This window comes from Heptranchias perlo, chromosome 10, assembly GCF_035084215.1.
Source record: "Heptranchias perlo isolate sHepPer1 chromosome 10, sHepPer1.hap1, whole genome shotgun sequence".
Taxonomy (NCBI): domain Eukaryota; kingdom Metazoa; phylum Chordata; class Chondrichthyes; order Hexanchiformes; family Hexanchidae; genus Heptranchias; species Heptranchias perlo.
The window spans coordinates 17606551-17623519 of NC_090334.1; the positions used below are offsets into that span (position 1 = coordinate 17606551).

At 42.4% G+C, this 16969-nt stretch overlaps 2 protein-coding genes across 10 annotated transcripts in view; one reads left to right on the forward strand and one right to left on the reverse strand.

Moving 5' to 3' along the window:
• LOC137326304 (polypeptide N-acetylgalactosaminyltransferase 11-like) overlaps positions 1 to 7215 on the forward strand; it is a 39229-nt gene extending 32014 nt beyond the window's left edge. For all 6 annotated transcript variants that reach the window (XM_067991262.1, XM_067991260.1, XM_067991263.1 and 3 more), the window contains one exon: positions 2927 to 7215. In XM_067991262.1, coding sequence (XP_067847363.1) covers positions 2927 to 3058 — 132 coding nt within the window. In that variant the 3' untranslated portion in view covers positions 3059 to 7215. The remainder of the gene's footprint in view (positions 1 to 2926) is intronic.
• A 6786-nt stretch (positions 7216 to 14001) lies between these two features.
• The window catches only part of pcnx1 (pecanex 1), a 275876-nt gene continuing 272908 nt past the window's right edge, over positions 14002 to 16969 (reverse strand). For all 4 annotated transcript variants that reach the window (XM_067991270.1, XM_067991269.1, XM_067991272.1 and 1 more), the window contains one exon: positions 14002 to 15265. In XM_067991270.1, coding sequence (XP_067847371.1) covers positions 15125 to 15265 — 141 coding nt within the window. In that variant the 3' untranslated portion in view covers positions 14002 to 15124. The remainder of the gene's footprint in view (positions 15266 to 16969) is intronic.

Here is a 16969-nt window from a genome sequence, read left to right on the forward strand (position 1 = left end):
TGTACTTCCACATTAATATGGTCAAGTATCCCTTCATGCACTTCCACACAGTCACCGTCACATCTGCTTTGACCATTCCGCCTTCGACACCAGAGCTTCTGAAATGTCCTTCTATTTTCTCGGCTGAGGATCCCCCTTCACTTTGTAGAAAGATTGCTCAATCTAATGCCATTTCCCAAACTTTGGCCCTTACTTCTCCTCCGTCCTAGAACCATGTTAGCATTCCCCCTCTCCTCACCTCCTACCCAACCAGCCTCCGCATTCGATGGATCCTCCTCTGCCATCTTCAACTCGATCCATCACTAGATACATCTTATCCTCCCCTCCCCCAGCATTCTGAAGGGACTGTTCCCTCCATGACACCCTGGTCCACTCCTCCATTACCCCTAACACCTGCTTTCCTTTCCCTGGCACTTTCCCATGCAAGCACAGGAGATACAACACCTGCCCTTTCATCTCCTCTCATACCCCATTCAGGGCCCCAAACACTCCTTCCGGGTGAGCTAGTGTTTTACTAATAGTTGACTAACCTAGTACCCTGTATTCACTGCTCCTGATTCCCTCTACATTGGGGAAACCAAATGCAGATTGGGTGATCACTTTGCTGAACACCTCTGTTCAGTCTGCTAGCATGACCCTGAGCTTCCGGTCACTTGCCGCTTCAGTTCGGCGTTCCACTCCCCCTCTGACCTCGGTCTCCAACACTGTTCCAATGAAGCTCAATAGAAACTCGAGGAGCAGCACTTCATCTTTCTACCAGGCACTTTACAGCCCTCTGGCCTTAACATTTACTTTAACAACTTCAGATCTTAACCACAGCCTCCATATTCTCTCGGACAGCAGGTGTTAGTAATGTATGATGGTTGCAACAGCATTGCGGGAATGGGGGAGGTTGTGGGATGGTGCTTGTGATGAGGATCACCAGCACACCTGGTGTCCACCCGCCTTTTTCTTCCACCACAGTCCCAGCTCACATGAGCCTTCTCCACTTTGCCAGATTTTCCATGCTGCCCTCCCTCTCTGCTAGTCTGCTGTAACCATTTATACATCCTCTGGGTCTTGGATACGTAAATTATTTCTCTCATTATTGCCTCCTTTTGTCTTACACCATTATCACTTCTGTCATTTACTCATCTCCTGTCCTCCACCTAATCACAAATCACTTTTTTTCTCCCCGCCTCCTTTTCCCAGGCTCTCTTCCTCCTTATAAGTTGTACATCTGTAACATCGTCCAGTTCTGGCGAAAGGCCATTGACCTGAAATGTTAACCCTATGTCCCTCTCTCCTGATGCTGCCTGACCTGCAAACATTTTCTGTTTTTATTCCTTGAATATATTATTGCTTCCCAAATCGGTGCCTATCTTTCCTGCAATGCCATGTTTGAATCTCTATAACCAGGTTTCTGACCCTGCCATAGCACCAAAATGGTCCTAATGAAAGTCACAAATAATATCCTCTGTGTTTGTGCCCATGGTGAACTATCCCTTGTCACCCTTTGATACAGCCGTTGATACAGTTGACCACACCATCCTCGTCCAACACCTCTCTTCTATTATCCAGCTCAGTGCGACTGCCCTCGATTGGTTCCAGTCATAGCCAGAGCATCTCTAGCAATGGTTTTTCTTCCCGCCCCCCCCCCCCCACCTACACTGTTACCTCCAGAGTCCTCCCAGGATCTATCCTTGCCCCCCCCCCCCTTCTCTTCATCTACATGTGACATCAACCTAAGATATGGGGTCAGGTTCTACATGTATGCTGATGACGCACAGTCCTACTCCACCACCTGCCTTGACCCCTGCACTACCTCTGTATTGTCAGCCAGCTTGTTCGACATCCAGTCTTGTGTGAGCCATAATTCCCTCCACTTAAACGTTGGGAAGACTGAAACCATATGCTTCAGCCCCTGCCACAAACTCCATACCCATGCCACTGATTTCATCCCACTCCCCACTATCTCAGGTTGAACCAGGTAGTTTGTGATTTTGGTGTCCCATACGACCCTGAGCTGAGCCTGTATCCTCTCCATCACAAAGAACAGCAACTTCAATCTCCATAACATCACTCCTCTGTCCATCTGCAGGTGAGAACCTTAGTCATGCTTTTGTCACCTCCAGACTCAACTATTCCAATGCTCTTACGGCCAGCCTCCCATCCTCCACCGTCCATAAACTTCAGCTCATCCAAAACTTTGCTCCCTATATCCTCTCTCACACAAAGTTTCACTCATTCGTTACCCCTGTGCTCGCTGACCTAAGTTGGCTCCCTGTCTCCCAGTGTCTCCAATTTAAAATTTTCATCCTCGTGATCAAATCCCTTCATGGCTTTGTCCCTCTTTATCTCTGTAGCCTCCTGTAGCCATACTATTTCCCACCCCCCCCCACTCCCCGGCCCAGAACTCTCCGTTCCTCCGGACTATTGTACATCCTTCTCCCTTCGCCCCTCCGGACTATTGTACATCCTTCTCCCTTCGCCCCTCCATTAACAGCTGTGCCTTCAGTTGTCTAGGCTCCACACCCTGGAATTCCCTCCACCTCTCTCTCTCTCTCTCTCTCTTCCTTTTAAGATCCTCCTTAAAATCCCTTTGACCAAGCTTTAGGTCACCACCCCTATTATCGCCTCCTTTGGTCCATTTTTGTCTAATTATGTGAAGTGCCTTGGGACGTTTTTGTATTTTTAAAGGTGCTATATAAATGTAAGTTGTTAATATTTATTTAAGTTCTGTAGCAGAACAATCATTTTTGTAGAAGAGTCCAGGACCATGTTCCTGCCATTTTATATACCAATAGCAATATGAATTAGAGCCATTATCATAGCAGGAATATCCCAGAGCCACTTTAAAGCTGCTGCAGATCTTGGGAGGGGTGGGGGGGGGGGTAATCTGAGAGGACTAGTTTACATTGCAATTTTTGTTTTCATGTTTTTATAGGTAAATAATTCTTTGTATCAGACATCAGCTGGACAGTGCCTGAAGGTGATAGATCCGGATAGTCCTAAAGGATATGTTTCCATGGCAATTTGTGATGGTTCTGGATCTCAGCAGTGGAAGATGGACAACTGATGTTGAGCAACAGACTCGAATGCTCCATGTGGACCAGTTTAAACAACTGCCCGAGACTGATTCTTAAGACGTGTAGGCATAGAAAGGCTAGCAGTTAATGTTTGAAATAGAGATGCTGCATGTTGGTAAAGCTCCCCACTTTTAATTAGGTGAATACTAATTTTATCATGAAGTATTTTGACTCTTTTTTTTTTCTCCAGTACACTCTTTTACAATCGTTGTAAGATGAAAAGTTTTAATTTTGTGAAAAATATTGAATAAATGTAGTTATACATGTTTTAATTTAAAACAAAAAGTCCAATTTACCCAGCCCCGGTGGTAATTTAGAGGGACATCATGTATTAGTAGTTTAAAATGAGTTTCTCCAGTGAATCAGGTGGTAAGTGCACTGTCCAGTGAGGTGAGTCCTGCAGATCAGGTTCGAGGTTTGATGCCTAGTCTGTGCTGAATTTGATGATCTCATGCCAGGTGGCAGTAGGGGTGCTGCACTTGGCTTCATTCCTCTGGGCTAGAGAGGAGAAGAATCAGCCAAGGTTCCTGCTTCACTGACTCCCATCCAGGGACTCCAGTTGGAAAGTGTGTGCGCTTGTGCAAGTTGCCTAACAACGGGATTGCATTTGACCATGATACCTCCCACTGTTGTATAGTCTGCCAAAACTTCTCCTCTGGGCTAATGCATGAAGAATGAATGGCCTTTTGGGCGAGATTTCAGAGTGGCTGGCAGCTAGGGAACTACCAAAGCATGCGTAAAGGAAGGGGGAAAAAAAATCATGTTACAACTTGGTACAAATTAACTTAAAGTAAGTTCTTAAAGTAAAACACCAATTAAAAATTTCCAAATTGCAGTTGTTTCCTATTCTGAATGGACTGTACCAATTCTGATGTGACAGGTTGAATTTCTGATTCTCTTCATTACTTGCTCTACTTGTGGTATCATTTGGTGGAACAGCTCATACGAAAAGATGGGAGCAATATTATTTTGGCTGCAGATTTGCAACCTTGAATTTCTTATTAGATTGTTGTGAAAAGGCTATAAAAGTATCTTGTTAAAGAGCTGACTTATTTTAATGTTAAATTGCGTGTATATAAAGTAAGTTTAAATTAAAACCACGTTTGTACCAGATAGTAATAAAGATAGCTTATGCTGCAGTTACATTGTTTGAAAGTGGTGTCTGCTTCAAGAGCAGTGAGAGTGACCGCACCAATTTGTACCTAAGTTATACTGTTAGCTCAGCCTGGTTCTCAAAATGGGAGGCAACAGAGCACTGCCTATGTGGAAAGCTTCAGTCACTGATGTTAAATACCAGTGATGTTTCTAATGTTACTGTCCTGTCCGCTCTTTCCTAACACAAGAGGATTTCCTCTGGTCCCTTTGTCTTAGTGAATGCAGGAGGAGAATTTCCTCTCTTCACTGTGCGTTAATGACAATAAAAACAGGAGCATTTCACCAGGTCACTATTTCTAACAAAATTGTAAACCTGTTCTTCTGCTTATACGATTTCACTAGAAAACATAAGAAATCTTGCTTCTGTCATGCCACTAATCTAACGACCGGAGGAAATCTTTCCTCTCTGCCTTGCCCCCACCCCCCCCCCAACCCAATAAAGCGCTTAAAGGTGGTCCAACAGACTTTAAGAACTGTTTCATTTACAACCTTTCTTGAATACTGTGCTCCAGTGGTATGCTCATCAGAGAGGTAGTGGTTATGTTACTGGACAAGTAATTCAGAGGCTAATAGTCCAAAGAACATGAGTTCAAATCCCACCCTGGCAGTTTGAGAATTTGAATTCAGTTTAAAAAAAGTTGGTATCAGTAAAAGTGACCATAAAGACTGTATTTTTTTAAAAAAAACAACTGCTTCCTTTATGAAAGGAAACCTGTCGTCCTCACAGTTTGTGACTCCAAAGTGTCTCTTAACTGTCCTCTGAAGGTTGTATCTAACTGCTATTTGGGCAACTAGCGATGGGCAGTAAATGCTGGCCTTGCCAGTGATGCCCACATCCTGAGAATTAATTTTTAAAAAGCAAAAACATTAAACTAGGCATTGGGTAAAGCACAGACTGCTTCCAACTTTATTCCTACCTAATTTAGCAAGTTTTTGTTCGAGTTGTAATTTCTGACCAAATTCCTTTATTCAAACATTTATTTCACATTGATTTGAGCAGTGTCTTTTTACAGAAGTGGACCAGAAAATCTCAAACCAAATCAAAAATATCAAGCTGTTTACTATAGGTGCTTTCTGGAGAGCGACATAAAATGAGAACTGAATGCGTGTGTATTTATCCTTATAGTATTTGCAGGCAGCAATTTGTTAGCTTGTTGAAAGTGGAAGTTTAGAAATGGATACCCAGCGTTTCCGTTTGATTGCGCTGGCTTTTTCAGCACAATCTGGTCGAATCAGCGCAAAACATCATGGAATTTCAAATTACACTGGCCGTAATTTGCATTCAGCGTAATTTGAGTTTCTGCAATCTTTTGTACTAGCTAAAAAAAAAATCGCTAAAACTGGCCACGTCCCCCTCCCCTCCCCCCTCCCCCCTCTCCCCCCCCCCCTCCCCTGCTCGAAACAACGAGGATGGTGAATTTCCACCGATTGTGCCAGGCTGCGGCCGTTCGAGGAGGGTTTTAAAATTACGCTAGTTTTCTTAGGTGCAAAAGCACTAGTAGGCACTGTTTATATTTTTTAACTTTTTAAAAACTTTTAAATTTACCAAGAAACAGACTGTTGTACACCAATGAAAGTAGTAAATGCTTCGGTATAGATTTTTTGAGTCATTTTCAGTGGGTTTAAATCAGGTTACTCCCAGGCAGAGGACTGGACACCATTATTCAAAAGTGCTTATTTTTAGTGATAAATCCATTTTCAGCTATATTAAGAGCTGTGCCAGGTTACCACTCTTAAATACATCAATGAATATTTTTGATTGCAAAAAAAATAAAGAAACCATTATGCTATGTTAAGCTGCCAAATTGCGCTAATTCATGGCAGATGTTACGTTTGTGATTATGTTAATGCATTTTAGCGGAAACTTGGTGTAAAATGCTCCAGCGCAATTTTTGGGCGTAATTTGTACCCAAATGCCGATTGCACCCAAAGTGGAAACTCCAGCCCAGAATGTCTAGAAATAGCGAGTAACAATGATATTGGTTGGTGTGGAGTAGATTAAAACTACTAAGTACAGATTTAACCAGTGTACTATTCCACAGTGATAACTTCAGTCCCTGAATGTAGAGATGTTCATCAGGGTTTTCCACTATTGCACTCGCCAGCTTGCAATTTTTCCCGTTCATTTTAATGGACAGAGAAGTCACAGGCTTGTGAGCGCATAAGTGGAAAACCCTAGTTGTATAGTCACACATTTGGGAATGACTGGTGAATAAATAATCCCATGGTAATGCAAGCAGCTACATCTTTTACCCACTGGAGCTGTACTACTTTCAATTGATTAGACAACAATTTAGCAAAGCTTTAGAAACAGGTCCGTTTGAATTTTGCTGCCGTAAGTCCTCTTTAAGCGACGTACCCAGTAATTGGCAGACACTTGGCCATTTCTCAATAGGTTCCATGGTTTCGATTGATGTTTTGTGCAGAACTCTTGTGTTCTGAAGTATCGCACCCCAAATGTTAATCTCTTTCAGATACTGATTTGCCTTCTGTGCACTGCCAGCATGTGGAATAATTTAATTATTCTTTTTAAGACAGTAAATTGTATTTATTTTGCTTAAGAGACTTTTTTCCTTTTATTAAAATATAATGGGTGACACCTTATTAATAGATGAATACAACTGGAAAGTTGCTGACAATGTGATTTGGTTGTAACTAGAATTAGTAAATACGCCAGTAAAACCAGTCAGGAATAAATTCAGGCCTGGTTTAAAAATGACTTAGCCACAACATTTAAGTACACAAATGTGACCTATGATTTTGACATACATATCTAGTATCAGCAAAAGAGCCATTCATCTGAAGTCTAAGCAGCAGCTAGCTATGACTTAGTCTGCTGATGTCACTTATGCCTATTGTTAATTTAAGAGAAATTCTCTGTATTGAACCGATAAGTTTTATTTTACTGAATGAAAAAGCTGCTAGGTATTTATTGGAATAAAGAACTAATTTTAAATAAACATCACGTTTTGATCATCCAACAAACCCACAATGGAGCTGTTTTAGCCGTTTAATTTTGAATAATTTCACTTAACGATTTTGTTCCACAGCAAATGTCGCAGTGCTGTATACACTTTCACAAAAAAACACTACCAGCATGGGCCAATTAGCAAATTCTCATGAGTTGACTGCACACCTTAGTTGCAGTCATCATTTATTTTTAATTTGTGTCATCACTGATGAAATTGTAAGTGTATAGACGAGAGAGGTGTTGGGTGCCAGGTTGTGAGGGAGTAAAGCTGACAGTGCCAGAACAAGATGATCAAGGAGCATGCAAAATCAAACATCAAAGCAGGAAAAGAATTAGCCTGTCACAAAAAGTCAACTGTAGACCTACACTGAGTTTGTGAACAACATTTTGTAATGGTACAATTAACTGGTAACGATGATACTTGAGCAATGTCCCAGACCCCTCCATCACCAACCCTGCGTAGGTCCTCTCCCGCAGGGAGGAGTGGTATACTGTTGGTTGGTGGGGTGGGGGGGGAGAAGGAGAGGATTTAGGAGTTCTTATCATTGACTGCAGACTTCATGGTCTCATGGCTTCAGGTCAAACATAGGCAAGGAAACCTCCTGATGACTACCACCTACCACCCTCCTCAGCTGATCACAGTAATCCTCCATGTTGAACACCACTTTGAAGAAGCACTGAAGGTAGCAAGGGTGCAGAATCCACTGTGGGTGGGGGACTTCATTGTCCATGATCAAGAGTGGCTCAGTAGTAACACCACTGACTGAGCTGGCCGAGTTCTGAAGGAGATAGTTGTTGGACTGGACTTGTGGCACGTGGTGAGATGAGAGAATAACCTTGTCCTCACTAATCTACCTGTCGCAGATGACTGTGTTAGGAGTGATCACTGCACAGTCCTCAGAGAGACTAAGTCCCATCTTCACACTGAGGATATCCTCCATCTGTGCTAAGTGGGATAGATCAAAAACACATCCAGCAACTCAAAACTGGGCATCCTGAGGGACTGTGGGCCATCAGCAGCAGCAGAATTGTATACCATCACAATCCAACCTCATAGCCCAGCATATCCCTCACTCCTCCATCACCATTAAGCCAGATGACCAACCCTGGTTTAATGAGGAGCGTAGAAGAGGATGCCAGGAGTAGGACCAGCTATACCTCAAAATGAGGATCCAATCTGGTAGAGCTACAATACAGGACATGTATGCTAAAAACAGTGAATACATCATGCTTATAGATAGAAAAGCAATCTCACAGCCAACAGATCAGGTCAAAGCTCTGCACTTCTGCTGCATGTGAGGGAGTCTAGGACAAGGGGACATAACCTTAAAATCAGAGCTAGGCCAGTCAGGAGAGAAGTTAGGAAACACTTCTTGTGTTGAAAGCTCTCACAAAAAGCAGTAGATGCTAGCTCAATTAATCATTTTAAATCTGAGATAGATAAGATTTTTGCTAGCCAAGGGTATTAAGGGATATGAAGTCAAGGTGGATAAATGGAGTCAGGGTACAGATCAGTCATGATCTCATTGAATGGCGGAACAGGCTCGAAGGGCTGAATGATCTACTCCTGTTCCTCTGTTCACATCCAGTCGTGAATGGTGGTGGACAATTAAGCAACTAACGGGAACAGAAGACTTTATGAAACATTCCCATCCTTAAGCTGTTCCAGTATAGCTACAATACTGGCATCTACTAGAAAATGAGGAAAATTGCCCAGATGTGTCTTGTCCACAAAGAGCAGAGCAGTAATTGGCCTGAATGGAAGTAGGCTGATTAGACAAATCCAATCATAGACAAAGTACATTCCCACTGGGGAGAAAGTTAGGGCAACTAAAGCCAGAGCTCCCTGGATGACAAAAGAGATAGAGAGTAAGATGAAGTAGAAAAAAGGGACATATGACACATCAGGTTGATAACACAAGTGAGAACCAGGCTAACGCTGTAGAAAGTTCAGAGGGGAAGTGAAAAAGGAAATAAGAGGGGCAGAGAGGGTATGAGAAAAGACTGGCGGCCAACATAAAAGGGAATCCAAAAGGCATGTAAACAGTAAATGGATAGTAAGAGGAGAGGTAGTGCCGATTAGGGACCAAAAAGGAGATCTACTCATGGAGACAGAGGGGATGGTCGAGGTACTAAATTAGTACTTTGCATCTTAGAATCATAGAAAATAGGAGCAAGAATAGGCCATTCGGCCCTTCAGGCCTGCTCCACCATTCAAAATGATCATGGCTGATCGTCTAACTCAGTACCCTGTTCCCGCTTTTTCCCCATATCCCTTTAGCATTAAGAAATATATCTATCTCCTTCTTGAATATATTTAATGACTTGGCCTCCACTGCCTTCTGTGGTATCTGCCATCGATGACATGTTGAAGGCTGCATGTTCTTCGCAGCCTTCAAAATGTCATCGATGACGACGAACACCTCGCTAAGGCCATCCCCACGCCTCCACTACTCTCTTTCAAACAGCCACCTAACCTCAAACTGACCATTGTTCGCAGCAAATTACCCAGCTTTCAGGAGAACAGCGTCCACGACACCACACAACCCTGCCACGGCAAACTCTGCAAGACATGCCAGATCATCGACACAGATACCACCATCACATGAGAGGACACCACCCACCAGGTACATGGTTCATACTCCTGTGACTCAGCCAACGTTGTCTACCTCATACGTTGCAGGAAAGGATGCCCCGGAGCATGGTACATCGGCGAGACCATGCAGACACTGCGACAACGGATGAACGGACACCGCACAACAATCGCCAGACAGGAGGGTTGCCTCCCAGTCGGAACACTTCAGCAGTCAAGGACATTCAGCCTACGATCTTCGGGTAAGCGTTCTCCAAGGCTGCCTTCGAGACACACGACAACGCAGAAATTGACAGCCAAGTTCCACACCCATGAGGACGGCCTCAACTGGGATCTTGGGTTCATGTCACGCTACATGTAACCCCACCAGTGAAAAAAGAGTTATCTTTTTAATACAACTGGACATTCTCTCTCTCTCTCTCTCTCTGCCTTTTGGGTCTCTTTCTCTCTCTGTCTTTGTAATCTGACCCATTGTGTATTCAGTATACTGGGATGTAATGTTTTCCGTGGCTAACCTGTCTGAACACCAACGACACCTTTGATTGCTGTGATCGTCTCCCAGCTGAGACGTGATAGGGGGCAGTTGGAAAGATTATCTGTAATCACCAGGCATTGTTCTCTGACTATATAGGCTATGCGTTTTTAGAACCCTCCACTCACCTGACGAAGGAGATAAGCTCCGAAAGCTTGTGATTTAAAATAAAACTGTTGGACTATAACCTGGTGTTGTGCAAGTCCTTACATTTATCTTGATGTATATTAACGACTTGGACTTGGGCCACAATTTCCAAATTTGCAGAGGACACAAAACTTGGAAGGATGGTAAACAGTGAGGAGGATAGTGATAGACTTCAAGAGGATATAGACAGGCTGGTGGCATGGGCGGACACGTGGCAGATGAAATTTAAGGCAGAAAAATGCGAGGTGATACATTTCAGTAGTACAAATGAGGAGAGGCAATATAAACTAAAGGGCACAATTCTAAAAGGGGTACAGGAACAAAGAGATCTGGGGGTATATGTACACAAATCATTGAAGGTGGCAGGGCAGGTTGAGAATGCAGTTAAAAAAGCATATGGGATCCCGGGCTTTATAAATAGAGGCATAGAGTACAAAAGCAATGAAGTCATGATGAACCTTTATAAAACACTGGTTCAGCCACAACTGGAGTATTGTGTCCAGTTCTGGGCACCGCACTTTAGGAAAGATATGAAGGCCTTAGAGAGAGTGCAGAAGAGATTTACTAGAATGATTCCAGGCATGAGGGACTTTAGTTATGTGGACAGATTGGAGAAGCTGGGGTTGTTCTCCTTGGAACAGAGATGGTTGCAAGGAGATTTGATAGAGGTATTCAAAATCATGACTGGTCTAGACAGAGTAGATAGAGAGAAACTGTTCCCATTGGCAGAAGGGTCAAGAACCAGAGGACATAGATTTAATGTGATTGGCAAAAGAACCAAAGGTGACATGAGGAAAAACTTTTTTACACGGCGAGTGATTGTGATCTGGAATGCACTGCCTGAGGGGGTGGTGGAGGCAGATTCAATCATGGCTTTCAAAAGGGAACTGGATAAGTACTTGAAAGTAAAAAATTTACAGGGCCACGGGGAAAGGGCTGGAGAGTGGGACTAGCTGTAACCTTTCTACGATTCTAAGTGATGCAAGGAGTTGTTATCAACGCTATCAAGCGGGACTTACCAAAACCTGCTCACCGTTGCTCAGTTTGGATTCTGCCAGGCCCACTTTGCTCCAGTCCTTATTACAGCCTTATTCCAGAGGTGAGGTGAGAGTGACTGCCCTCATCATCAAAGCAACATTCGACTGAGTGTAACTACAGGAAGCTGTATTGAAATGAAAGTCAATGGAGATTAGGGGGAAAGCTCTCCATTAGTGGGAATCATATCTGGTGCCAAGGAAGATAGTTGTAGTTATTCGAGGCCAATCATCTCAGCCCAGCTCCAGTCTCTATTCTTCAGATAATGAAGCAGTCCATACCCACATGCAGCAAGACCTGGACAACATCCACGCTTGGACTGGTAAGTGGCAAGTCACATTCATGCCAGACAAGTGCCAGGCAATGACCATCTCCAACTGAAGAGAGCTTAACCACCTCTCCTTGACATTCAACGGCATTACCATTGCCAAGGCCCCCACCATCAACATCCTGGGGGTCACTATTAACCAGAAACTGAACTGGACCAGCCACATAAATACTGTGACTACAGGAGCAGGTCAGAGGCTGGGCATTCTGCAGCAAGTGGCTCACCTCCTGATTCCCCAAAGCCTCTTCACCTCCTACAAGGCAAAAGTCAGGAGTGTGATGCAATACTCTCCACTTGCACCTGCAACAATACTGAAGAAGTTCAACGCTATCCAAGACAAAGCAATTTGCTTGTTCGGCACTTCATCCACTGGCTTAAACATCCACCCCCTCCACCGCCAGCGCACCGTGGCTGTAGTGTGTACCATCTACAGGATGCACCTGCAGCAACTCGCCAAGGCTTCTTCGACAGCACCTCTCAAACCAGTAACCTCCACCACACAGAAGGAACAAGGGCTGCAGGTGCACGGGAACACCATCACCTCCAAGTTCCCATCCATGTCACACCCCATCCTAACTTGGGGCATATATCGCTGTTTCTTCATCATCACTGGGTCAAAATCATAGAATTCCCTAACTAATGGCACCTTCATCACACGGACTGCAGCGGTTCAAGCAGAAGGCCCACCAACACCTTCTCAAGGGCAATTTGGGATGGGCAATATATGCCTGCCTTGCCAGTGACGCCCACATCTCGAGAATTTTTACAGCCTGCAACTCAGTCTAACATGACCTCACTATAGTGTGGCCTTTATTTCTGAACTTAAAACTGTAATGCAGTCCACCATGACTTTCTTCTGAACATGGGTATGGTTAATGACATGGGAGGGTAATACAATAGTAAGAGACATTTCTACAATTATGTTGAGTCAGTATATATTATGCACTAATATATTTTAAGACAGAATTCTTATCTTCGAATGAAAAATTCCCTGGTCAAAACTACCAAAATCTCTGTAATGGAGGATAGTTTCATAGTGAACGGAGGTTCTTGGAATAAATAGAACACACAACCCACTTACTTTATGTCAGCCGTGGCTGAGTATTAACACTCTTGCCTTAGTCAGAAGGTCATGGGGTGGGTTTAAGCCCCACTCCAGAGACTTCAGCACATAATGTAGCTTGACATTTCGGTGCAGTACTGAGGGAGTGCTACACAGTAGGAGGTGCTGTCTTTCAGCTGAGATGTTAAACCAAGGCCTCAGGTGGATGTAAAAGATCCCATTTGGTGTCCTTGCCAATATTCATCCCTCAACCAACATCACTAAAAATATTGGGGAGAAGTTTCTGTTTATTTTGCACCCAGGTTCCAGCAAAAGATCAGAAAATTTAAAACGTAGGTGAGATATGCCCAAAACCACTTACTTCTGGGTATTCTGCGATCTTACACACTGATTCAAGATTCAATTCACTTGCATCAGGCCCTGACCCCAGGGTGAATTTACGAGATTCCACCGACTGTGCAGGTTCGGGAAGGCTCTTCAAATTGCGATAATTTTCTTAGGCTCACAGACACTAGTAGGCACCGTTTAAAAGTTTCTTCATATCAAAAAATATTTAATTTACTAAGAAACTGACTAGTGAAACTATTAAATAGTTCAGGATCATTTTTTTTTTAAAGTAATTTTCAGTGATTTTAAATCAGGTACCTTTATTAAAAATGCTTATTTTTGGTGATAAACCCATTTTCAGCTGTGTTAATAAAACTGCACCAGAGCACAACACGTCAATACATCAAGCAATACTTTTTAACAGAAAACAAAGGAACAATTACATTCTATTACACTGCCTGATTGCGCTGGTTCATGGAAGATTTTACGCTTTTGATTGTGCAAATGAATTTTGGCAGAAACTTAAAGTGTAACATAACCAGTGCAATTTAAGCCCATTTTGGGCACAATTTCCCGACTGTGCCCAAAGCGGAAACTCTAGCCCGTTATCTGGCCATTTATCTCATTGCTGTTTGTGCGACCTGGCTGAGGGCAAATTTGCCATATTACAACAGTGACTACACTTCAAAAGTACATATATATATATATGTATAAATGCAAGTTTGTTCATATATTACAAAAAAAGTTTAAATAAAATTAGACAAATGTTACACAAAGAAGGATTTGCTTTATTATAAAATTGCTTTTATTGATCATAGTTTCAATACTGTATTTAGTTTCAGATGCAGTACATTGCGAAAAAAACATCTTCACTTAGGCTTCTGTCATCTTTGTTTTAAACATCGACTACATTATTTACAAGTTTTCTGTATACATACACATAAGCACCCGTCCCCATGATATATGTTTTGTGGTGGTGGTTGTTGCTGTGGTACATTGAGGGGAGGGGTTTAAATTGCACAGCCTGTGAGGAAACAGTGAACTGTATCCAGTCATTTTGCAATTCAGTCCAGCGAAACTACTGCTGAACCCACTGTTTACTTTATCTTAAAATTTCTTTTCCCTGAATATACAGAAATGAAAGATTTTATAACAAAAAAAGTTCACAGTAATAAATATCAAAAAATTATACAACTGTATACAAGTTCTATTGAAACAAATAAAAATAAATTTCAAGTCAAAAGAAAGAGAGAAAAGGCGAGATTGGAGCATGATATGAGCCGATGATTAATGTTCTCATCCCAAAAGGCATTTTAAAATATAATGGCATTTATATAAATAAAAAGCTCTGAGCAACCTCAGAATATTTAGTGCATTGTTGTTAATTAGTGCAGTTGTCTTTAACACAGTCACGACTCAGAAGGAATGAGACAGTAGCAAAATGATCAAACTGGACATTATATTTCTTTTGTATGGTCAATAGAATTGTAACAACTTCAAAAACAATATTTTTTAAAGCGTTTAAACGTGCACTGTATGAAACTATGGCATTCTCAGTTTTGGCAAATAAATAAACACAGACAAAATACTCAACAAAATCTACTGAACAACTTAAGAAAAATGTTCTTTAAAGCATATGAGATGCATAGAATTTTTTTTTAAATGTTAAAAAAAACAAAATATAATTTTAGATCAGAGTTCTGCCTCCATGCAGTTTTCCTTTCTCACCTCAGAAGAGGTCCAACAAAGCAACATCCTTCAAAGCTTTTTACTGCAGAGGGTTAAATTCTGGATAAAATGTTCCAGCCTCCAGCTGCTGCAGTAATGCATTTGGACCACAGGATGGCAGGGTGAGATTTACTCCCGTTTCCATCTCCCGCAATCAAACTATTGCTGCAAGTTGTTTCAGACTTCAGCCCCCAGTTCTAGGACCCCAGACTCAATGATGGGAACATACTTGTCTTCAATCTGAACCAGCAGGATAGTCTTGTCTATGTGGGACCTGCTACTTGGTTCTCTGCTGCAAGGCACCCAACGGTGAATCACCTAATTATATAGAGAAGGAAATATTAAACAGGTATAAAATAAAGAAATCTGGAATACTGAAGAACTTTCCATAATCAAAAGTGCAGATTATTCTGCTCAATGCTTTCATTTCTATTGAATATACTGGTTTCCAGGTTAAAACTGCATTGGAATGTTTTTAAGTAGGTAGTTAAAGGGTATTATTTCACCGTACAAGTTAATACCTTGTTTTGAGTTCTAAATTTTTTTCTCTATTCTTTTTCCTGCCTCCTCATGTCGTGTGTCATTAACAGCCAAGTTGACCACTATCTGAGGAGTCCACTTTGAAACCAGCTAGGAGCATAATGGAGGTCCAGAGATCGCTCTGATTTCCCCTCCCTGTGGGAAAGTACTGGACCTCCATGGCTCAACACTTCCCTCCTGCAGTATAATTGAGTTTGGAGGCCGACCGCTGGCCGTTGCCGAGACAGCCACTGTGGCTTTTCTACAAGGTTAGATAAAAAAAAAACAGAAATTATAACAAAAAACAAATTCCCCAGTGAAGTCAACAGTGAAAAGTCTGATCTATAGGCTTATTTGTTATTGTGTTATTAATTGTTATTAATATTATTGTGCTTATTTGTATGGAACACATTCCTTAGTTACAGTCAAACCCATTACAGCAACCCTCTCTGTATGTGGAACTCCTAAAACTGGATCTTTGGGGCAGTCTCAGTTGTATTGGTTGGGGGTCTGTACAGCAGCTCATACGCAATCTTCTATCGCTCCTTTTTACTGCCCTTGCACACAAGATTGTACCAGACAGTTGATGCAACAAACTGGCCGCACTGCTTAGTACAAGACGACTCAGGAGAAAGAAATTGGAAATTGGTGGTAATGCAGCGCCCCTGTCAAGGTAATGCAGGGCCGCTGTCAAGGTAATGCAGGCATGTCATAATGGGTGCTATCACAAACCAAGCTCAGTTTACACTGATACAGATTTAGTACTCATGACTTGGTTGCCTTATTTTTACATATTGGAGATCACATTGGGACAGACGTCAGGGCTGATCTGACCTCCGACGTGCATCAAAGCAACAGTCTTGGTTGGAGGGAAAACTTTGTTTTGATCCCAAACTAAATATTTTCCCCTGTTGCAGTATCTCAGTCATCACATACCCTATTTATACTTGGGCTGTAAACTCTATCTGTTGAGAACTTGTGGCACAATCACAACAATTGGGGAGGTGTAAATAACTGAGTTCTGAATGGAGTTCACAGTGAAAAACCTGCATCTGTTCCTCTGTTTTGCCTGGCACTGCAGAGCAGGCAATTTGCACCAGGCAAAATCCCCTGTGCACTTGAGCTGTAAACAGGCTGGCATGTACCTGTCAAGTAGTTTAAATGAATACAGCTCAGTCTATGAGCAGAAGAGGGACAAGATCCTAACTTAAAAACCTTGTTTAAAACCTAGTCTGAAGGATCCCAACAGTGCACATTACAAAGAACACAGCAGACTGTAGTACGTTCAAAGGATGAACACATCTTGGTGTTAAAATGATGTGGCACTTTTGCATTGCATAGAATGCTAGTGTCGCAGTGCTTAAAGACTTGCAACCTCCATGTGCAGTTCTCCCCTATTCATCTTACTTCTTGCTGCCGCTCCAATCAAGGCCCATTTAAGGCTAGAGACCCAAAATTCCATAAGCCTTGGCTCAGTGGGTAGCACTCTCACCTCTGAGTCAA